General features: G+C 42.2%; 1 protein-coding gene and 1 pseudogene across 2 annotated transcripts in view; one reads left to right on the top strand and one right to left on the bottom strand.

Annotated features, from left to right (window-relative positions):
* Positions 1 to 5,423: 5,423 nt before the first annotated feature.
* Positions 5,424 to 8,974, top strand: LOC135515431 (B-cell receptor-associated protein 29-like; annotated as a pseudogene).
* A 1,955-nt stretch (positions 8,975 to 10,929) lies between these two features.
* Positions 10,930 to 24,609, bottom strand: part of LOC135515969 (solute carrier organic anion transporter family member 1C1-like) — a 66,751-nt gene continuing 53,071 nt past the window's right edge. For both annotated transcript variants that reach the window (XM_064939877.1, XM_064939878.1), the window contains exons 13-15: positions 20,897 to 20,961; positions 20,380 to 20,497; positions 10,930 to 14,731 (exon numbers count right to left, since the gene is read on the bottom strand). In XM_064939877.1, coding sequence (XP_064795949.1) covers positions 14,491 to 14,731; positions 20,380 to 20,497; positions 20,897 to 20,961 — 424 coding nt within the window. In that variant the 3' untranslated portion in view covers positions 10,930 to 14,490. The remainder of the gene's footprint in view (positions 14,732 to 20,379; positions 20,498 to 20,896; positions 20,962 to 24,609) is intronic.

Raw genomic sequence — 24,609 nt, 5'->3', positions numbered from 1 at the left:
GACGTTGTTTCTGGTGAGGTTCTGCCTTACAACAGGCCTACAAGCCCTCAGTCCATCCTCGCAGCCTATTGCGGACAGTCTGAGTACTGATGGTGGGATTGTGCGTTCCTAGTGTAACTCGGGCAGTTGTTGCCATCCTGTCCTGTGCAGGTGTTACACGTGGTCTGCCGCTGCGAGGACGATCAGCTGTAGGGCTGTCTTAGGTGTCTCAGTACAGCCATTGCAATTTATTGCTCTGGCCACATCTGCAGACCTCATGCCTCCTTGCAGCATGCCTAAAGCACATTCACGCAGATAAGCAGGGACCCTGGGCATCTTTCTTTTGGTGTTTTTCAGAGTCCATAGAAAGGCCTCTTTAGTGTCCTAAGTTTTCATAACTGTGACCTTAATTGCCTTCCATCTGTAAGCTGTTAGTGTCTTAATGACCGATCCACATGTGCATATCCATGAATTGAACACACATGGGAAACCGTGTTTAAACCCTTTACAATGAAGATCTGTGAAGTTATTTAGATTTTTACGAATTATCTTTGGAAGACGGTCCTGAAAAAGAGCTGTTTCTTTTTTTGCTGAGTTTATAAATTTGGCCCACCAAACCCAGTGATTGAAATTGGATTTATAACCAGTATGCTATACTGCCACCTAGTGGATTTGATCAGAACTGAAATAAGAAAGCTCCTGCTGCACACCTAAGGCAGAGAACAGCTATGATAAGCTGGCACAGTGGCATCTCCTGTGGCACAACAGTCACACAGACATGAACAGTAGCCCCGTTTATACCTGCTGCCAACATGTCCTTTGCCTGATCTTATCCACATTCTGATTGTGCCCTTAGTTTTAGACAGGTTTAAACGATTATAAGGCGCATTGTGATCAATTCAAATTTATTTGTCACATACACATGGTAAGCAGATGTTAATGCGAGTGTAGCGAAATGCTTGTGCTTCTAGTTCCGACAATGCAGTAATAACCAACAAGTAATCTAACTAACAATTCCAAAACTAATTTCTTATACACAGTGTAAGGGGATAAAGAATATGTACATAAAGATATGAATGAGTGATGGTGCAGAGCAGCATAGGCAAGATACAGTAGATGGTATCGAGTACAGTATATACATATGAGATGAGTATGTAAACAAAGTGGCATAGTTAAAGTGGCTAGTGATACATGTATTACATAAGGATGCAGTAGATGATATAGAGTACAGTATATACGTATACATATGAGATGAATAATGTAGGGTATGTAAACATTATATTAGGTAGCATTGTTTAAAGTGGCTAGTGATATATTTTCCATCAATTCCCATTATTAAAGTGGCTGGAGTTGAGTCAGTGTGTTGGCAGCAGCCACTCAATGTTAGTGGTTGCTGTTTAACAGTCTGATGGCCTTGAGATATAAGCTGTTTTTCAGTCTCGGTCCCAGCTTTGATGCACCTGTACTGACCTCGCCTTCTGGATGAGGTCAGTACAGATCTTACACAGCAAATTCTCCAGTGTTAAATCAACACAGTGTTAACTGTAACACTGAACAAATCAAATTGTATTTGTCACTTGCACCGAATACAACACCTTACCGTGAAATGCTTACTTACAAATCCTTAACCAACAATGCAGTTCAAGAAATGGTTAAGAAAATATTGACTAAATAAATTAAAGTAAAATCAAAATTAACACAATAACGAGGCTATATACTGGGGGTACCAGTACCGAGTCAATGTACAGGGGTGCAGGTTAGTCAAGGTCATTTGTACATGTAGGTAGGGATAAAGTGACAATGCATAGATAATAACAGCAAGTAGCAGCAGTGTAAAAACAAAGGAGGGGGGGTGGCCATTTGATTAATTGTTCAGCACTCTTATGGTTTGGGGTAGAAGCTGTTAAGGAGCCTTTTGGACCTAGACTTGGCACTCCGATACCGCTTACAATGCGGTCGCAGAGAGAACAGTCTATGACAATTTTTTGGGCATTCCTGACACCGTCTAGAATATAGGTCCTGGATGGCAGGAAGCTTTGCCCCAGTAATGTACTGAGCCGTACACACTACTAGAGGTCGACCGATTATGATTTTTCAACGCCGATACAGATTAGTGGAGGACCAAAAAAAGCTGATACCGATTAGTCGGCCGGTTTTCTTTTCTTTTTTTTCCTTTTCTTTTTTGTCGTAATAATGACAATTACAACAATACTGAATGAAAACACTTATTTTAACTTAATATAATACATCAATAAAATAAATGTAACCTCAAATAAATAATGAAACATGTTCAATTTGGTTTAATTAATGCAAAAACAAAGTGTTGGAGAAGAAAGTAAAAGTGCCATATGTGCCATGTAAGAAAAGCTAAAAGCTCCTTGCTCAGAACATGATATGAAAGCTGGTGGTTCCTTTTAACATGAGTCTTCAATATTCCCAGTTAAGTTTTAGGTCGTAGTTATTATAGGAATTACAGGACTATTTCCCTCTATACCATTTGTGTTTCATTAACCTTTGACTATTGGATGTTCTTATAGGCACTTTAGTATTGCCAGTGTAACAGTATAGCTTCCGTCCCTCTCCTCGCTCCTACCTGGTCTCGAACCAGGAACACAACGACAACAGCCACCCTCGAAGCAGCGTTACCCATGCAGAGCAAGGGGAACAACTACTCCAAGTCTCAGAGCGAGTGACGTTTGAAACGCTATTAGCGCGCACCCCGCTAACTAGCTAACCATTTCACATCGGTTACACGAGCCTAATCTCGGGAGTTGATAGGCTTGAAGTCATAAACAGCTGCTGGCAAACCCACGAAAGTGCTGTTTGAATGAATGCTTACGAGCCTGCTGCTGCCTACCATCGCTCAGTTAGACTGCTCTATCAAATCATAGACTTAGTTATAACATGATAACACACAGAAATACGAGCCTTCGGTCATTAATATGGTCAAATCTGGAAACTCATCTCGAAAACAAGACGCTTATTCTTTCAGTGAAATACGGAACTGTTCCATATTTTATCTAACAGGTGGCATCCATAAGTCTAAATATTCCTGTTACATTGCACAACCGTCAATGTTATGTCATAATTACGTAAAATTCTGGCAAATTAGGCGGCCCAAACTGTTGCATATACACTGACTCTGTGTGCAATGAACGCAAGAGAAGTTACACAATTTCACCTGGTTAATATTGCCTGCTAACCTGGATTTCTTTTAGCTATTAATCGGTCGACCTCCGCCTTACGGTTGGATGCCGAGCGATTTCCATACCAGGCGGTGATGCAACCGGTCAGGATGCTCTCGCTGGTGCAGCTGTTGAACTTTTTGAGGATCTGGGGGACCCATGCCAAATCTTTTCAGTCTCCTCTTCACAATTGTCTTGGTGTGTTTGGACCATGATAGTTTGTTGGTGATGTGGAAACCAAGGAACTTGAATCTTTTGACCCACTCCGCTGCAGCCCCATCGATGTTAATGGGGCCCTGTTCGGCCCTCTTTTTCCTGTAGTCCACGATCAACTCCTTTGTCTTGCTAACATTGAGGGAGAGGTTGTTGTCCTGGCACCACACTGCTAGGTCTCTGACCTCCTCCCTATAGGCTGTCTCATCGTTGTTGCTGATCAGGCCTACCACTGTCAAACTTAATGAGAGTGTTGGAGTCGTGCTTGGCCACACTGTCGTGGATGTGTCGTGGATGTTTCGACCCAGGGTCCTTAGCTTAGTGATGAGCTTTGTGGGCACTATGGTGTTGAACGCTGAGCTGTATTCAATGAACAGCATTCTCACATAGGTGTTCCTTTTGTCCATGTGGGAAAGGGCAGTGTGGAGAGTGATTGAGATTGCATCATCTGTGGATCTGTTGGGGCGGTATGTGAATTGGAGTGGGTCTAGGGTTTCTGGGATGATGGTGTTGATATGAGCCATGACCAGCCTTTCAAAGCACTTCATGGCTACCGACGTGAGTGCTACGGCGCGGTAGTCATTTAGGAAGGTTACCTTCGCTTTCTTGGGCACAGGGACTATTGGTGATCTGCTTGAAACATGTAGGTATTACAGACTCGGTCAGAGACAGGTTGAAAATGTCAGTGAAGACACATGGCAGTTGATCAGCGCGTGCTCTGAGTATACATCCTGGTAATCCATCTGGCCCCACGGCCTTGTGAATGTTGACCTGTTTAGTCTTGCTTACATTGGCTACGGAGAGCGTGATCACACAGTCGTCCGGAACAGCTGGTGCTCTAATGCATGCTTCATTGTCGTTTTCCTCGAAGCGGGCATGAAAGGCATTTAGCTTGTCTGGTAGGTTCGCGTCACTGGGCAGCTCGCGGCTCGGTTTCCCTTTGTAGTCTGTAATGGTTTGCAAGCCCTACCGCATCCGACGAACTATACGGGACCACAACTTTTCAGTGTTAAATTAACACACTGCTTAGTGTAAAGCCTTATTTGCATATTTCCCAGAGTGCCTTGCCTTTTTATGTGAATTGTAGAGTTACCACCCATGACTGTATTTGTTAGTGACAGAGACATGGTTGTTGTATTCGTCCATTTTCAGTCCTGTAGTCTTCACCAAGTGAGATCCTAAGTGTATAATTGTTAGGACAGTACAACACAATTCTTAAGGCTTCATTTTGGGGGCCTAGTTTTAACCCTAATACAATGGCTGGGACTCATGTTTTAAAGGCAAAATCAGGCCCGCAGGTCACATTATGCTGGCTTGCAAAATTGTGTAATTCCAATTGGAATCTAGCCAGGTGATAACGGTCCATGGTTGGACTGCAGAGGAGCACCACCAGCCGGTCATTGCCAACTGAGACATAAAGCGCATCCGAGATGTGGAAACCACTCACCAGCTCACTGGAGTTCATTTTCAGTTACATTTGTGCAAATCACAATTGATTCCTTTTCCCAATATTGTGTACGGCTTGTGACCACAGACTCCAAAGGCAGTCACACAGGACTCTGGTCAAAAATAGTGCACTCTGTATGGGAATAGGGTGTCATATGAGACAGATACTTAGTAACTAGAGATGTGTAGTTAATTCCTTGGGAAAGATGCTCTTGAAATGGCTTCAAATTGAATTCCTTTATATAGGCCAAAGTGATCAACAATGACCAGCTGTGCAGTTCTATGAAAATAAACTACAACATGGGGGGTTTCCTGGGAGCCACTGTCATTATTCATTTCCACAGAACTTCATAGCCGTCTTTATTATAAACACTTCAGCATTTCATCTGCATTTAGTCTGTAACCTCTCATTCCCTCCAGGGAACTCATTCTGTTTGTGTAATCTTAACAGATATGAATTGTAAACACTTAAAAGGGTAGCTAGAGGTTCCATGCGCATGAATAATTTGAGAAAATATAGAATATACAGGATCTTTATTGTTAAATGGCTCTCTTAAGGCACTTCCCCTCCCACCTCACATGCCCTGTCCTGTAGGTGTGATGGCAGCCCAGGGGCTGTTGTCCAACCCAGACATATTCACTGGCTACACTGAGACCCCTCTTGAGTGTGTGTGGGACTGGGTGGACCTCGCCACAAACCAAGGGACCCCCTTCACCTGCTTCCACCAGCACCTCATCTACATGCTGGAGTGGGTCAGCTCCCAGCCCGAGAGGAAGGTGATCAACTCCCTGCAAAGCAGCGCCACAGTCATCGACTACCTCCACAACACATATGGCTCCCCAGACAGAAGGCTTATCATAAACACATGTTAGGTATATTTTATTGTGCATGTTATTAATTTTATTTTCTATGGAATAAAAGTGTTTGTTTATTATTTCTCATTCTGATAGTTGTGGTGTGCATATGTCTCCCTCTACCAGTGTTATAAAGTACTTAAGTAGTACTTTAAAGTATTATTTAGGGGTATCTGTACTTCACTATTTATATTTGACTAATTTTACTTCACTACATTCCTAAAGGAAATGGCTCACTAAACACACATGCTTTGATTGGAAATTATGATTTTTTTGGACTGTGCCCATGGCTAACTGTAAATGTAATAAAATAAAAATGGTGCCATTTAGTTTTCTTAATGTATAGATTCTGAAATTATTTATACTTTAGTATTTTTAAAACCAAATACTTTTACTCAAGGAGTATTTTACTGGGTGGCTTTCATTCTTACTTCAGTCATTTTCTATTGTATCTTTACTTTTACTCATGTCACGAACCGGCTCAAAGTTAGTAACAAAAAGGGAGACATGGAGATAAGGAATAACTAAATATATTTATTAACTAAAGTAAACTAAATATAATTAACAATGGTGTGTGTAGTCAGTGGCAAGGTGCTCCATCATGCTGGAAAAGGCATTGTTCGTCACCAAACTGTTCCTGGATGGTTGGGAGAAGTTTCTCTTGGAGGATGTGTTGGTACCATTCTTTATTCATGGCTGTGATCTTAGGCAAAATTGTAAGTGAGCCACTCCCTTGGCTGAGAAGCAACTTCCCACATGAATGGTCTCAGGATGCTTTACTGTTGCAATGACATAGGACTGATGGTAGCGCTCACCTTGTCTTCACCAGACAAGCATTTTTCCGGATGCCCCAAACAATCGGAAAGGGGATTCATCAGAGAAAATGACTTTACCCCAGTACTCAGCAGTCCAATCCCTGTACCCTTTCCAGAATATAAGTCTGTCCCTGATGTTTTTCCTGGAGAGAAGTGGCTTCGTTGCTGCCCTTCTTGACACCAGGCCATCCTCAAAAGTATTCGCCTCATTGTGCGTACACCTGCCTGCTGCCATTCCTGAGCAAGCTCTGTACTGGTGGTGCCCCGATCCCGCAGCTGAATCAACTTTAGGATACGGTCCTGGCGCTTGCTGGGCTTTCTTGGGCGTCCCGAAGCCTTCTTCACAACAATTGAACCGCTCTCCTTGAAGTTCTTCATGATCCGATAAATGGTTGATTTAGGTGCAATCTTACTGGCATCCTTGCCTGTGAAGCCCTTTTTGCGCAAAGCAATGATGACGGCACGTGTTTCCTTGCAGGTAACCATGGATGACAGTGGAAGAACAATGATTCCAAGCACCACCCTCCTTTTGAAGCTTCCAGTCTGTTATTCGAACTCAGCATGACAGAGTGATCTCCAGCCTTGTCCTCGTCAACACTCACACCTGTGTTAACCAGAGAGTCACTGACATGATGTCAGCTGGTCCTTTTGTGGCAGGGCTGAAATGCAGTGGAAATGTTTTTTGGGGATTCAGTTCATTTGCATGGCAAAGAGGGACTTTGTAATTAATGACAATTCATCTAATCACTATTGATAACATTCTGGAGTATATGCAAATTGCCATCATACAAACTGAGGCAGCAGACTTTGCGAAAATTAATATTTGTGTCATTCTCAAAACTTTTGGCCACGACTGTACTCTCCAACACAGCACACAACCAACTATCCACCGCAGTGGCAAGTTTACCAAACAAATAAAGGCAACCAGTACTGGGCAGAGGAACCGCTTCATCTCTGGCTTTTCCCTTTTCCTCTGGCTCTAAGTCTGTGAGCTCTGGTCTGTCCTCCCATTGACATACTGAGTCTGGTGAAAACCAGCCAGTGCATGGATCGTCATAATCATAGAGATTCCTTTATTCATTGCAATGACCATAACACTGGTCGTGTTCAGTAGGGGACACTGTAGCAAAATGTTTAGAAAAACGGAAAACAAAAAAATGTGTTCAGATGGACAAGTTCAAGTTGCAGCACTCTGTCTAAGAAAAACATGTAAATCTCATTATTGAACACCATCTCTGTGTGTGTTGTTTCACTACAGAGTACTGTGGCGGGTGATCACTCTGATCAACCAGCTGGCGACGGCGTCTAGCACCACGGCCTCTCTGCAGACCAAGGCAGAAAGTGCCAACCAAACTGCCAGGAAATGCATTGAGGACAACATGCATCTGAAGCAGGTAAGGTCATACCCAGTATCACTGCCCTTTCTGCACTTCAGCCCGTATTTAAAAGGGTCTCGAAAAGAAGAGAAGCGCTGATCTAAGATAAGATCATCCACACAATAAGTAACAAAACTAATTTTGGTACTGCATATGGTTGAGAGGTGCGGTAAGTGGTTAATGTTTACCTGTGTTTGTTTCAGACTCTGATGGATGGGAAGGGGAACAAGGCCACAGCAGAGGGAAACAAGCTGCTGAGAAAAGAGATGGAGAAACTGAGAGGAGAACCGAAGGGCTCAGGGGAAGGTGAAGAAGATACACAGACAATACTTTTGTGACCGACTGAATAATAGAATCAAAAATCCAATAATACTATAATCAATTGAAAATGTACAACTACAATACAATAACCAACCAAATGAAATCAGACCATAATGACAGTAAAACAAACATGGGCTTCAATTGCTGTTCAAGAATATGCACTCTGACCCACAGCATGTCACCTTTTAGAGAGATTGGATGATATGCATGGGAATTGGAAGATAATGGGAATGCTTTGGGGTTAATGTTTTACCTAGCCTTGAAAAAGTCTCAATCCGAGATGGAAGCTATGAAGAAACAATCCGATGGACTGACCAAAGAATACGACCGACTGCTGAAAGAACACCAGGTAACCCCAGACCAGCTCACATACAGAATCTACAGTAGCCTACATATTACTGCTCACCCTGCCTTGTTCAAAGCTGTCAGTACTTAGATAATGTATATTACTACCCTGCTCAAATGTAGACAGAATACTACAGCTCTGACTTTAGTACTACTACTGTACATGTACCACTTCACATATACACTGTATATATTGTTTTTTCCAGAATCTTCAAGAGTGTGGAGACAAAAAGGATGATTCATCGTGGTTATGACTACAGCTGTCAGAACGTTTACAGATTGTACCAAGAAAACAGAAAAAAAAACACTGTCACGCACGCTATCATTTTCCTTTGACATACTGAAGCACTCTGCATGATGTCACCAAAATACTCCTCCAAAGCACCACTGAGCTGGCAAACATTAGATAAAAAGCACCTGAGCACGTTTGGAATAGAATAGCTACTACACCAGCATAGAAAGTGTTTTTCGATTATTTTCTGACTTTTGGAGAATGGATGGCAGTCCAAGCTTCAGATTACAGTGGTCTTCTACTTTTAATGTATTTTTGATGTAATGGCAGGACCACCATTGCATTCATATCAATGATGTCTATATTCCAGTTTTTTACCTTAGCAACTATGCAGATTACAGATTGAATTGTATGTTTTTGTAAAACAAAATTAGCATTCAGTTCATATGGGGTAGGGAAGCTATATTGAGTCATTTAATTGTTAAATATTTATCAATGGTGATATTTTGTTTCAATTCCTCTGGAGATATTCTACGCATTTAGATCTTAAGTGGTTTGTGAATATTACACAGGGTCAGGATTCGGCTAGATTGAAAGTAAACAAGAAAATGGTGCCATCTGGTTTGCTTAATACAAGGAATTTGAAGTGATTTATACTTTTACTTTTGATACTTTTAAGTATATTTTAAGCCAAATACTTTTACTAAAGTAGAATTGTACTGGGTGACTTTTACTTAAGTCATTTTCTATTAAGGTATCTTTACTTTTATTCAAGCATGACAGTTGGGTACTTTTTCCACCACTGAGAGATTCCTATTCCCTCTTTTCACTCTCAGGCCCCCTGTAGTGTATCACACACACACACACACACACACACACACACACACACACACACACACACACACACACGAAGATTGTATAGACTAATAAAACCAGAGTGTGACTATCCCAGTCCAGGGGTTTGGTTGGTTAGATGGTGAGCTTGAGTCGGTTAAAAATGCCGAAAAAAAGGGAGGTGGTTTGTTAAAGAATAATGGTAGAAAGTGTAAGCAGAGTGAGCTGAAGACAGGAGAAGAAATGGAAGTGAATGAGGGTGGAGTATTGGAGGTTGTTGTTTAACTAGCTAACGTTAGCTGGCTGGCTTGTTAGCTAACGTTACGTGTGTGGCAACAACAACTGCCCGAGTTACACCAGGAACGTACAATCCCTCCACCAGTGCTCAGACTGTCCGCAATAGGCTGAGAGAGGCTGGAAATAGTAGGCCTGTTGTAAGGCAGTTCCTCACCAGACATCACTGGCAACAAAGTCACCTATGGCCACAAATCCACCGTCGCTGGACCAGACAGGACTGGCAAAAAGTGCTCTTCACTGACGAGCCGCGGTTTTGTCTCACCAGGGGTGATCATCGGATTCGCGTTTATCGTCGAAGGAATGAGCGTTACACCGAGGCCTGTACTCTGGAGCGGGATTGATTTGGAGGTGGAGGGTTCGTCATGGTCTGGGGCGGTGTGTCACATCATCATCGGACTGAGCTTGTTGTCATTGTAGGCAATCTCAACGCTGTGCGTTACAGGGAAGACATCCTCCTCCCTCATGTGGTACCCGTCCTGCAGGCTCATCCTGACATGACCCTCCAGCATGACAATGCCACCAGCCATACTGCTCGTTCTGTGCGTGATTTCCTGCAAGACAGGAATGTCTGCGTTCTGCCATGGCCAGCGAAGAGCCCGGATGTCAATCCCATTGAGCACGTCTGGGACCTGTTGGATCGGAGGGTGAGGGCTAGGGCCATTCACCCAAGGAATGTCCGGGAACTTGCCCGGTGCCTTGGTGGAATAGTGGGGTAACATCTCACAGCAAGAACTGGAAAATCTGGTGCAGTCCATGAGGAGATGCACTTCAATACTTAATGCAGCTGGTGGCCACACCACCATCAAATAAGATTTACAATGATGAGTAAGAAAGTGTTGCAATATTTCAATATGCCTCACTATTAATGTAATTATTATTATTTATTTATTTGTGTGTGTGTGGGGGGGGGGGGTTCTCCACCTTCAATCATGTTATCCCATATTAAAAATGTTTTATTATTGTATAACATTTACAAGATATTCTCTTTGTTTAATCGAAGAAATACCCCAAAAAATTAAGCGAGTGAGAAATGACATCCATTTAATTTAATTTGCTTCACAAAACAAAGCCATTCAAAATAAAAGTTTCTTGGTATCTCTTGCCAAATCAACATATATTTGGTCCACCAATCCAAGTGATTGAAATATTCACCTGTATAATATAAAGACATGTTTATTCACTAATTTAGGAACAACCTGAGAATTGACCATGGTGTTTTTGTTCAGAGATTTTGGCACATTAAGGGCTCTATTCAATCAGTATTGCGGGAAATTCAGCGTCAGTGTTTTTAAAATATAAAGGCAATATTCCAAATGTAGTAGCGACTGCATACATGGTAAACGCTGCTCAATCGGAAATTACCTTTACATTTCTCTCTCGCAATTGTAAAGCTTCAGCAATACAGATTAAATAGAGCCCTAAAACTTTCAAACATACGTACACAATTTATACACACTCAGACAGACTGACCAATAAATTATGCAAATCTGCTTTACTTCTCTTAATGAATATGGCACCTACAGTGGATAGTCACTGATGGTAGACAGTGTAGTGGTCCAGTGGATGTGCATTTTATATCTATAATGATCTTTGAGTTGTTAATTGTATCACAATTCATTGTAATAATACTGACATTTTCAAGTCCGAGATGGATTTACTACCAGTATGCAATACTGCCACCTAGTGGATTTGATCAGAACTGAAATAGGAACACTCCTGCAACACACCTTAGGCAGAGAACAGCTACGGTAAACTGGCACAGTGGCATCTCCTGTAGCATAACAGTCACACAGACATGATGAAGAGTAGCCCTGTTTATACCTGGTGCTAATGTGTCCTTTGTCCTGATTTTGTCGACATTCTGTTGGTGCCCACATTTTTAGACCGGTGTAGACAATTAAAAGGTGTATTGTGATCAGATCTTACACAGCAAAATCTCCAGTGTTAAATCAACACTGAGAATGTTACATTTAACACTGGTGCAATGTCTATACCAGTCCACTCTTTTCAGTGTAAATTAACACACTGCTTAGTGTAAAGCATTATTTGCATATTTCCCAGAGTGCCTTGCCTTTTAAGTAAATTGCAGAGATACCACCCATGACAGAGACATGGTTGTTGCATTCATCTGTTTTCAATCCTATAGCCTTCATGAAGTGAGATCTTAAGTTAATTATGTTATCATTTAAATGTAATTATTTAACCATAAATCAGATGCCATAAATTTGTGATTTACATGGAAAATCAGGCCTGCAGGTCACATATTGCTGTGATGTGTAATTCCTATTGTAATCCAGCCAGAGTGGGGATAGCCAACATTTTGAATTTTTGTTCACCGATTACTGGTTTGGGAAGGATAAGAGATGAGACAACCTAAAGAATTGAAACTGGAACAACCATTTCAGTGCCGGGTACAATAAATCCAAGTAACATATTTGATTAGTTTAGAAAAATGCATGTTATATTTGAGTTGAATCAAACTATTTAATCAATAAATGTACATGCAAAAACAGAGATATCGAAACAAACATTTCCAAGAAATCTACCTGCAGTAAGAGCATGCTGGGAAATATGATACTGATGGGTGTGGTTTTGGTTTACCACTAGTTATTAATTAATACCAACAGCGGGATTCTTTTAAACCACCTGAATCAACACTCCAAATGTTAAACAGAAATATCAACACTAGGTAACACTAACCAATTTGCTGTGTATAAGTGTGCATGTTAAAACCAGGTATAAGCAGGGCTATTGAGATCACAATTTGGCAATGTTACAGTAGAGAAGCGCAGAATGTCTGACATTCTCTTTCAACAGATTGAAGCTTTCTAACAATATTATAATGTAGACTACCTTGAGAGTTGTTACAAAAATACTCAGTGACCGAAACTGGACTCTTGCTGCAGTAAAAACAATTAACCAATTGTTAACAAATCCAATTAAATACTTTCTTTGTACCAACAACAAAGATGACATTCTATGTAATTACATTTGTGGTTTTGTAAAATACAGCAGGTACATCTATGAAATACTTCAGTTATATCAAAAACATATACAGCTGAAGTCGGAAGTTTACATACACTTAGGTCGGAGTCATTAAAACTCATTTTTCAACCACTCCACAAATTTCTTGTTAACAAACTATAGGTTTGGCAAGTCGGTTAGGACATCTGCTTTGTGCATGACACAAATAATCTTTCCAGCAATTGTTTACAGACGGATTATTTCACCTATAATTGACTATCACAATTCCAGTGGGTCAGAAGTTTACATACACTAAGTTGACTGGGCCTTTAAACAGCTTGGGAAATTCCAGAAAATTATGTCATGGCTTTAGAAGCTTCTGATAGGCTAATTGACATAATTTGAGTCAATTGGAGGTGTACCTGTGGATGTATTTCAAGGCTCACCTTCAAACTCAGTGCCTCTTGGCTTGACATCATGGGAAAATCAAAAGAAATCAGCCAAGACCTCAGAAAACAAAATTGTAGACCTCTGCATGTCTGGTTTATCCTTGGGAGCAATTTCCAAACGCCTGAAGGTATAACATGAAAGACCTCTCAGCAAGGAAGATGCCACTGCTCCAAAACCACCATAAAAAAACAGACTACAGCTTACAACTGCACATCGGGACAAAGATTGTACTTTTTAGAGAAATGTCCTCTGGTCAATGGAACAAAAATAGAACTGTTTGGCCATAATGACCATCGTTATGTTTGGAGGAAAAAGGGGGAGGCTTGCAAGCCGAAGAACACCATCCCAACAGTGAGGCACGGGGGTGGCAGCATCATGTTGTGGGGGACTGGTGCACTTCACAAAATAGATGGAAAATTATGTGGATGGAAATTGTGGATATATTGAAGCAACATCTCAAGACATCATGAAGTTAAAGCTTGGTCGCAAATAGGTCTTCCAAATGGACAATGACCCCAAGCATACTTACAAAGTTGTGGAAAAATGGCTTAAGAACAACAAAGTCAATGTACTGGAGTGGCCATCACAAAGCCCTGACCTCAATCCTATTGAAAATTTGTGGGCAGAACTGAAAAAGTGTGTGCGAGCAAGGAGGCCTTCAAACCTGACTCAGTTACACAAGCTCTGTCAGGAGGAATGGGACAAAGTTCACTCAATTTATTGTGGGAAGCTTGTAGAAGGCTACCCGAAATGTTTGACCCAAGTGAAACAATTTAAAGGCAATGCTACCAAATACTAATTGAGTGTATGTAAACTTCTGACCCACTGGGAATGTGTTAAAATAAATAAAAGCTGAAATAAATCATTCTACTATTATTCTGACATTTCACATTCTTAAAATAAAGTGCTGACCTAAGACAGGGAATTTTTACTAGGATTAAATGTCAGGAATTGTGAAAACTGAGTTTAAATGTATTTGGCTAAGGTGTATGTAAACTTCTGACTTCAACTGTATATTTTTAAATATACATAACCTTGACAGGTACAGTACAAATACATCATTTATGTTCTATGAGATGAGATGGTCAGGCACAGCCCGTTGTTGGTTCCTGCAAATCTAGTGTTTGTGTGTGTCTGTGTGTAACGTGAGGGATCAGGGGAGATTGTGTCTCAAACTGTCACAGCCGTGTCTCTCTCTCTGTGTTGTTGTAGTCTGTTGTGGAAGTCTGTAGCGATTGGTCCGAGTTGGAGGCTAGGACCTCCTCTTTCCTGAGTGCCTCCAGTTCTGCTCCGCCATTGGCCACTTGGTGGGCGCTGCATTCCTCTCTCCGCAGGTGTTGTTTGAGCAGCACGAATCCCAGTATACACAGCAGAAAGGAAACTGTCCTCAGGCCCATAGTCAGACCCAGGTAAGCTATCCTGAGGAGAGAGAGACCAAGGGATACACACACTCAGAGACTTGACATTACACTGGTGCTTCCAAGTGGCAAGTCTACTGGGGTTGCCTTCAATATTGGCTTGAAAATCAATGTTCAGCATCTGATGTTATAGAGGGTACGCCTCTCCAACATTATCACTTTGAAGTAAGTGTTTTGTCTGTGTGCGATTGTGTATCAGGCTTGACCAGGGCCCTGTTTCAGAAAGCAGGTTTAGTGAAAACTCAGTTAGTTGACTCAGAGTTGAAGGAAACTCTGGGTTTACGGTTTCACAAAGCCAGTTCAGCTTAACTCTGAGTTAGTTACTATGCCAACATACTCCGTGAAGCTAACCTGCTCACTGGAAGGTTTTCTTCAACTAACCCAGAGTTTCTCCTCTTTAGCTGAAGTCTGCAGACTGAAGGAGGTGTCAAACATGGCGAGTCCTTTTCTTGAAGAGCCAGTTGTTATTGAAGCACAAACACTGCAGAAATCTCCGTCAGGAGAGGGTGATCAGACCCCGCTTGGATGTTTTATCCTTCCCTGATGATTATCTGTGGGCTTTTCCATTTTTCTGCACAATCGATCATTCATCTGAACAATATTCTCAGCCCTCATATCGTTCATATGACACATTGTGGACATGCTCTCAGTTCGGAACAAATTCTTTGTGTTGCACTTTGCCAACGGGAGTTTTCTATATAACATCGGTGACGCTGAGCATATTTCCATGGCAACCGTCTGTCAGGCTGTCAGAAATGTGACTCTTGGAATGAAACGTTTACTGTACACTTTTGTGGTGTTCCCAAGTCACAGACCCACAAGACTCATCAAAGAAGAATTCCACAGAATTGCCGGTATCAGTCTAAGCAATTATTTATTTATTTAGTATGAAGCTTTGAGACTTGAAGCACTAATCAGTTAAGTTTATATATTTTAGGGTTTCCAGGTGTGATTGGCTGCATAGATGACACTCATTCCTATCACAACTCCTTCAGTAAATGAAGGAGATTATGTGAATAGGAAGTTTTACAACAGCATTAAATGGGCAGGTAGGCCTAAATAGTAGCTTTTAGCATTCCAAATGAAAGATACTTCACAATCCAGCTACTGCAGCATATTACTCTTCTGCACTGTGAAGATCACATGTGATGCAGCCCACATCATCAGCAACGTAGAAGCAAAGTGGCCTGGGTCTGTGCATGACTCGCAATTTCTTTTGTGGGTGTACATTGAGCGCTAGATTTGCCCGTGAGGAGTCATATAAAGCTATATCCTATTATAATCTATATTTTGCTTACTCCTATTGCAACTGAAAATGTAAACTGTATCCTCGTATTTTCATAGGAGAATTCAATGGTTACCTGCTCGGTGACAGAGGATACCCCTGCCAACCCTATTTTCTGACCCCTTACCCCGATCCTGAGCCTGGCTCGCAGCAACGTTATAACTTGGCTCACTGCAGGACACGAGCCAGGGTAGAGATGACCATTGGGATGCTCAAGGCCCGGGTCCAGTGCCTTCGTAGGCTCAGGGTCACCCCAGAAAGGGCATGTGACATTATTGTGGCATGGGTGATTCTCCACAACATTGCCACAATTAGAGGAGATCAATGTCCAACTCAACCAGTGAACAATCCTGGTAATGATCCTGACCACCCCGCTGACGCACCAGATGGAAGAGCAGTCAGAGACACAATATTCTACCATCATTTCTGATTGACCCTTCACCTCCCCAGTGTCAAATAAAGATAATATGCCTTTCTTTTTATGAAGTCTTCTTTATTTCCTGCAAGTACAAATGCAGTACAGTAGTTAGTATTGTTTTGTGTTGTTCAAACTAGTAAAATTCTCCACCTGTGGGCACCTCACCCACCTTTAACTGATGTTCTACCTTTGGGCACCTCACCACTTTTAACTGATGTTCTACCTGTGGGCATCTCACCCCCTTTAACTGATGTTCTACCTGTGGGCATCTCACCCCCTTTAACTGATGTTCTACCTGTGGGCACCTCACCCACCTTTAACTGATGTTCTACCTGTGGGCACCTCACCCCCTTTAACTGATGTTCTACCTGTGGGCACCTCACTCACCTTTAACTGATGTTCTACCTGTGGGCACCTCAGCACCTTTAACTGATGTTCTACCTGTGGGCACCTCACCACTTTTAACTGATGTTCTACCTGTGGGCCCCTCACCACCTTTAACTGATGTTCTATCTGTGGGCACCACACTCACCTTTAACTGATGTTCTACCTGTGGGCACCTCACCACCATTAACTGATGTTCTACCTGTGGGCACCTCACTCACCTTTAACTGATGTTCTACCTGTTCACCACCTTTAACTGATGTTCTACCTGTGGGCACCTCACTCACCTTTAACTGATGTTCTACCTGTGGGCACCTCAGCACCTTTAACTGATGTTCTACCTGTGGACACCTCAGTACCTTTAACTGATGTTCTACCTGTGGGCACCTCAGCACCTTTAACTGATGTTCTACCTGTGGGCACCTCACCACCTTTAACTGATGTTCTACCTGTGGGCCCCTCACCACCTTTAACTGATGTTCTATCTGTGGGCACCACACTCACCTTTAACTGATGTTCTACCTGTGGGCACCTCACCACCATTAACTGATGTTCTACCTGTGGGCACCTCACTCACCTTTAACTGATGTTCTACCTGTGGGCACCTCACCCACCTTTAACAGATGTTCTACCTGTGGGCATCTCACCACCTTTAACAGATGTTCTACCTGTGGGCACCTCACCACCATTAACTGATGTTCTACCTGTGGGCACCTCACTCACCTTTAACTGATGTTCTACCTGTGGGCATCTCACCCCCTTTAACTGATGTTCTACCTGTGGGCACCTCACCCACCTTTAACTGATGTTCTACCTGTGGGCACCTCACCCCCTTTAACTGATGTTCTACCTGTGGGCACCTCACCACCTTTAACTGATGTTCTACCTGTGGGCACCTCACTCACCTTTAACTGATGTTCTACCTGGGCACCTCAGCACCTTTAACTGGTTCACCTCACCCACACTTTTAACTGATGATGGGCCCCTCACCACCTTTAACTGATGTTCCTGTGGGCACACTCACCTTTAACTGATGTTCTACCTGTGGGCACCTCACCACCATTAACTGATGTTCTACCTGTGGGCACCTCACTCACCTTTAACTGATGTTCTACCTGTGGGCACCTCACCACCTTTAACTGATGTTCTACCTGTGGGCACCTCACTCACCTTTAACTGATGTTCTACCTGTGGGCACCTCAGCACCTTTAACTGATGTTCTACCTGTGGACACCTCAGTACCTTTAACTGATGTTCTACCCGTGGGCACCTCAGCACCTTTAACTGATGTTCTACCTGTGGGCACCTCACCACCTTTAACTGATGTTCTACCTGTGGGCCCCTCACCACCTTTAACTGATGTTCTATCTGTGGGCACCACACTCACCTTTAACTGATGTTCTACCTGTGGGCACCTCACCACCATTAACTGATGTTCTACCTGTGGGCACCTCACTCACCTTTAACTGATGTTCTACCTGTGGGCACCTCACCCACCTTTAACAGATGTTCTACCTGTGGGCATCTCACCACCTTTAACAGATGTTCTACCTGTGGGCACCTCACCACCATTAACAGATGTTCTACCTGTGGGCACCTCACTCACCTTTAACTGATGTTCTACCTGTGGGCACTTCACCCACCTTTAACAGATGTTCTACCTGTGGGCATCTCACCACCTTTAACTGATGTTCTACCTGTGGGCACCTCACCACCTTTAACTGATGTTCTACCTGTGGGCATCTCACCACCTTTAACTGATGCTCCAGCAGTTGTATTTCTATTTGTTTAAATCTGCAGCCTTGTAAATGACATTTTTCCATTTGTTTCTCTAAGTACACCTTGTACCGCTGTTTCACAGAGAGCTATAGGAACACAGAAAAAAAAGACATTGAATTTCACAGTGCCAGGTCTAGTTAGTCATGGGCCCATGCTGAACATCTTACTGAGAGTAAGTTGGGCTGTGGAGGTGGATGGACCCTCTTCCTCTTTGTAATTTCCAGCATTGCTCTGTTAGAGAAAAAGAAGGTGCAAGTTTTATTATGGTACAACACTATCATCAACTGTTAGATGTGATTTTTAAGGTGTAAACCTCAATGGGTCTCTCTGTATCTTCCCTCTCTGTGGCAGTTGACAAGGTGTCTCCATCATCATCATCATCATCATCATCATAATTTTGGTGTTCTACTCCAACCCATTCTGAAAAATCCGTGGAATATTAAGAATACGTACAACTGCATGGAAGTCTGTTATGGCAGAAGGCTACACCAGACAGATTACACCTTCAGTAACTGGTAGAAGATGACGATTAGACCGTTCAATTGCAACTTTACCCAGAAAAGTGCCCCACCTAATTTGAAGTTTGATTTTACAACAGTGTGCAGGTCACATCACAACCTTTCTAATATATAACTCAGAGTCACCTTAAAATAGAATGATGTCATCTGAAGGACAACTAAGAATCTGAAAAAGTAACAGCAGTCAATGACAAAGAATTGTACCACTGCAAGAAAATCAGTGTGCTAAGTTGTGTCTAAGATGGATGGGTGGGAGTCACTGAGGTAACACTGGCAAAAGGATGAATATACAATCCTTTGAATAACTAACCTCTTATGTAGGCCCTTGTGCCCTGGGGGGTGGTTGGGTCAGATGAGCTTCCTACAGAGATGCCTTCAGGAATAGGTCGCCCACTGTTTTGACTGAGGGCCATCTCTTCAGCCTCTGAGTGGTGGTAGACCCCCACTTGTTTTTTGTCCCTCAGACTTTTTTTCTATTGGCTATGATGGAGGTCAGATTTGACCAGTAAGCACACATTTGGAGACTTGTACATATAAAGGCATTTAGGTGTTACTTTTTAATAGACAATATTAAATACTGGCAGTGCTGGGATGGCTGAAAAAGTAACTTTTTTTGCTTAGGACATTTCACTAACTACTTAAATATATCACATGTTGAATGTAGCCACTGAATGCTGTTTAATGAGGTAGGGTAGGCTAAACAACATCACAATTGCTTGTCATGAAATTATACCTTACCTGTTTGAAGTTGCCGCCAACTATGTTTTGTGCCTGTTGGTTTGCACCTGCATAACTATTAAACACACACACACAATATATAGAAATGTTGAATATGTGGAACACTCAAGATAAAAAAATAAAAAAATGTTTTCAATTAATACTCACGCATAGACTCGGTCAGCAACTTTCTGCCACGACAGCTCACGTTCTTCTGCTGCTGCTGCATTGCTGTTTTTCTTAAATATATACTCATATTCTGCATACGCATTCATTAATATTTCTAACTCCACTGGGGAGAAGCCCTTTTTTCTCCTGTTGCCATGATGAATCATGTTATCTGTGTTCCATTGAGGGCTTTTTATATCCTCGTGCTTTACTCAGGGTTAACTTAACTCGGAGTTGATTGAACTAATTGTTATCACCTGTTCTGAAACCGAAAACTTTTGACAGCTCAGAGTTAGTCAACCCAGAGTTCAGGTTTAAACTCAGAGTTTGTTTAACCTGCTTTCTGAAACATGGCCCAGTAGTGTGTATGTGTGTATTACCTATATGCTGTAGTGTTATATATCCGACAGGCTCCTCTCCCTCCGCATCTCTTCTGGCCCCACTTCAGACACGTGGTGTCGATGATCGCCCCAAAGTAGATGGGCGCTGGGATGCCCGCTGTTATAACACAAATACACACAAAATGATCTACCAGTAATACGGAGATGGCTAATCTTGGTCATGGAAAAGGGCAATGTGTGCAGGATTGTGTTCCAACCCAGAGCTAACACACCTGATTCACAAGTAATACTTTTGGATTTTGTTCAGGGTTTTAATCCAATAGAAGCTGATTAGTGGAGAAATGTGTGACTTGGAAACAAACTGGCTGCAGCTAGTTTTATATCAGTGTTGCTAAGCTGCAGAGCGCTGGCTGTGGGACTGGTATGTCTTGATCAGACAGGAGTAGGAGGATGTTCCCCCTAGACGCTGATCTAAGGTCAGTTTTGTGCCCCCCATCTGTTAACATTTTGGGTAGTAAACTGATCCTAGATCTGTGATCTGACAGTATTGACTCACCAAGTGTACGTGTGGACAGAGTATGGAACCCCAGAGCTAAGGACTTCAGTTGAGGCTTGATACACCTGCATGGGAGAACACCATCATCAACTTGAACTTTAACATAACTATGAATACAGATAATAGACATAGATCTGAAGATAGTATACATGAAATGAAACAATTGAGTTATGGTTCATTATTAAGTTTGCATACTCAAGACAGCTTTAAAGGTCAACTCAAAAGACTATTGTTGTTGACATACAGTTAGCTGACTTGTGACGTTCTCTGACGTAGCCAGTGAGTACCAAAGAGTGAGTACTACTGGCTTCCGTTGGTAGAGCAAGGTAGTTCACCATCAGAAAGGTCTGCCCTTACTACCTTGCTATTCAGCTGTTCTCTCAAGACCCAGAGCAAAAATAGAAGAAGCAGACCCAACTCAGACAACTAAGACGCTCTAAAAATATCAAAACAAAAAGCAAATAGGGCACTGCCAGTAACTTAAATTTGTCCCAGTAAGGGCAACACATTTCATCGGGGTCAGCTGATCAAGCTTTGGGCAGATCTGCTGGATTTCTGGTGTGTGTGTATGATTTTGTCTGTGTGTGTGTACATTTGCTAATTAAGGACTAATTTTAGCCAGTAACAGTATTGCTTCAAATCACATTCTACTTTTCTGATATACAGTGAAATCCTCTATTGCTGACTTTCCTGTAACCTCTTTGAAGTATGCCGTGGGATAAAGATTTAAATCAAATGTACATAAAGTGTACTGAATCTATGTTTACTACTATAGCCCTGGATAGACACACAGGGAGAGAGCAGGAAGAACAATGAGCTGACTCATAAAAACTTCTCTCTCAGTCCAGTCAGACCACGAATCTAGAGGACGTAATTCAATCATCTGAAAACGCTATTTGACCGTCTCCTCACCCTCTATAAAGTCTGTTGCAACCTTATTTACAATGACGGCAAAGGAACAGTGGGTTAACTGCCTTGTTCATGGGGCAGAACGGCAGATTTTTACCTTGTCAGCTTAGGGATTCGTTCTTGCAACCTTTCGGTTAACGGCCCAACACGCTAACCGCTAGACTACCTGCCACCATAATACCCATAAAACCTAGCGGTCAAACAGGGAAATGGTCCCAATTGTTTTTGCACCATTCATTTTTCCCCATTGGGGATTTTAGAAACACTTAGAATTAGGGCTGTGTTTCGTGTAGGCTTACCCTGGCGTGACGTTTTGATAACTGTAAATCTCTCTAAGACAAGGTGACTTTTATCAATATATTTGCCTGTATTTACCTCCCAAAAGGGAAATGCTAATTAGCTGTTAATGGTGGGAAAACGATTGGAACCAATTCCCTGTTCGACGAATATTATGACTCTATAGAGGCTCTCTCTATTTACATTTTCTTCTTCTCAATTGGCAGATCCCTCCTGATGACCCGGTTGGACATGACTCCAGCCAATAAAGTTGGAAGTCCCACACAGTTGACTACATTAAAATGGTGGAAGTCCTCAATGGCACTGCCCAGGCTAATATGGCCTTTTGACCACTAGAGGCCTCTATCATTCTCTATGGTTGCAACACGGTCCTTTAAGGCCGGATTTCAATCTGATCGTGATTTGTCTGCTATGCAGCTTTTAAAGGCAATGTTTCCGCGTTGTAAACACTGCATATGTCAGCTCAATCAAAAATGATCACGAAATGGTGCATTGTAGACAAAGCGCAGTTGAATTGAATCACGCCCTAAGTCTGATACACAGACCACATTCAACTTCTGTCAGCCACTCTGTCACCCATTGTGAGCCCATTTCACAGGTTAGCTTTTCTTCAGTGGTGTAAAGTACTTAAGTAAAAATACTTTAAAGTACTACTTAAGTCATTTTTTGGGGAAATGGTACTTTACTATTAATATTTTGACTACTTTTACTTCACTACATTCGTAAAGAAAATAATGTACTTTTTACTCCATACATTTTCCCTGACAATCAAAGGACAGGAAAATGGTCAAATTCAAGCACAGGCCTCCCGGGTGGCGCAGTGGTCCCGGGTTGCGCAGTGCTAGCTGTGCCACCAGCTGCGACCGGGAGGTCAATGGGGCGACGCACAATTGGCCTAGCGTCGTCCGGGTTAGGGAGGATTTGGCCGGTAGGGATATCCTTGTCTCATCGCACACTAGCGACTCCTGTGGCGGGCCGGGCGCAGTGCGTGCTGACCAGGTCGCTAGGTGCATGGTGTTTCCTCCGACACATTGGTAGACACATGGCTCTCAACCTTTGTCTCTCCCGAGCCCGTACGGGAGTTGTAGCGATGAGAAAGACAGTAACTACTACTAATTGGATACTACGAGAAAGGGGGGTAAAAAAATAAAAATTAAAGCACCTATCAAGTGAACACGTGGTCTGGCCTGGCGGACTCACTAAACACAAATGTATTGTTTTGTAAATGATGTCTGAGTGTTGGAGTGTGCCCCTGGCTATCCATACATTTTAAAAACAAGAAAATGCTGCCGTCTGCTTTGCTTAATATAAGGAATTTTAAATGATTTATATTTTTACTTTGGATGCTTATATTTTAGAAATTCAATTACTTTTGATACTTAACTATATTTCAAACCAAATACTTTTAGATTTTTACTCAAGTAGTATTTTACTGGCTGACTTTGACCTTTACTTGATTAATTGGCTATTAAGGTATCTATACTTTTACTCAAGTATGACAAATGAGTACTTTTTCCACCACTGGTTTCTCAGTAGCCATGGTTACACCTTGCATTAACATGTGGTTGCCATCATCCGATCAAGATGATCCGATCACTATCTGATCGAGATCTGTCTTTTATCTGCCCACTTCGTCCCAACTGTGACCAGATTCCCTGGTCCCTCCCTGTATGCAAATGAATCCAACCTGCCTTGGACCTCCCATTATGACACAAACTGTATTACATCGACAGAAAACAGCACGCTTTTATAGTCAATAGTTTTAGACTCATTATTACAGCCTACTTTGGTTATCCAACGATTTAAGGCATAATAGACTTACTGTCCCGATAACTATTCAGAGAATCTCTCCAATCCCTAAAAACGTCACCACACAAACAAGCTGAGTGTCCGGATGTATGTACAAAATACAATTATCGCACAGTACAAATAAAAATGACACTTAGGCCCTAATGCACACAGTAAAAACAGAAACAGGTTAAGTTACAGAGTAAGCTACAAAGTGCATCTCTGAATTCCTTGGCCTTTCTGTTGCCTAAGATGTTTTCAAATATTATAACCCCTTTTCTCTTATTCAGGATAATATCCCTTCATAAATATCTTTATTTCTATATGCCATTTTAATCAGAGCTGGACGCGGTATTGGACTGCGGCGTGCCAGTTGGCACTTGGTTTCTAAAGACTGGCTGGTGTGGTTTTTTTAAGAGGCTGGGACAACCGTGACATTGGCCAAATGTATACACTTTCATTGTTCGAATTCATTTACACCAAGGATATTCGTACAAGATGCGTCTTCGACTACCTCCGGAGGCAGTCGAAGATGCAATCACAACCAGATCATAATGCGTATTTTGATTGTCTACACCTGTCGACCAATGTGGGCACAATCAGAATGTGGCACGATCAGGACAACGGACGCATGTTAGAACCAGGTACAAACGGGGCTTCTGATTATTTCCCCTTTAAGGTGCCTTGTCGTAGTCCCAGATTTCTTTGTACTTTCTTGC

The sequence above is a fragment of the Oncorhynchus masou genome, chromosome 27 (genome assembly GCF_036934945.1).
Source record: "Oncorhynchus masou masou isolate Uvic2021 chromosome 27, UVic_Omas_1.1, whole genome shotgun sequence".
In the NCBI taxonomy this organism is placed as follows: Eukaryota; Metazoa; Chordata; class Actinopteri; order Salmoniformes; family Salmonidae; genus Oncorhynchus; species Oncorhynchus masou.
This window is presented reverse-complemented; position numbering and strand designations above follow the sequence as displayed.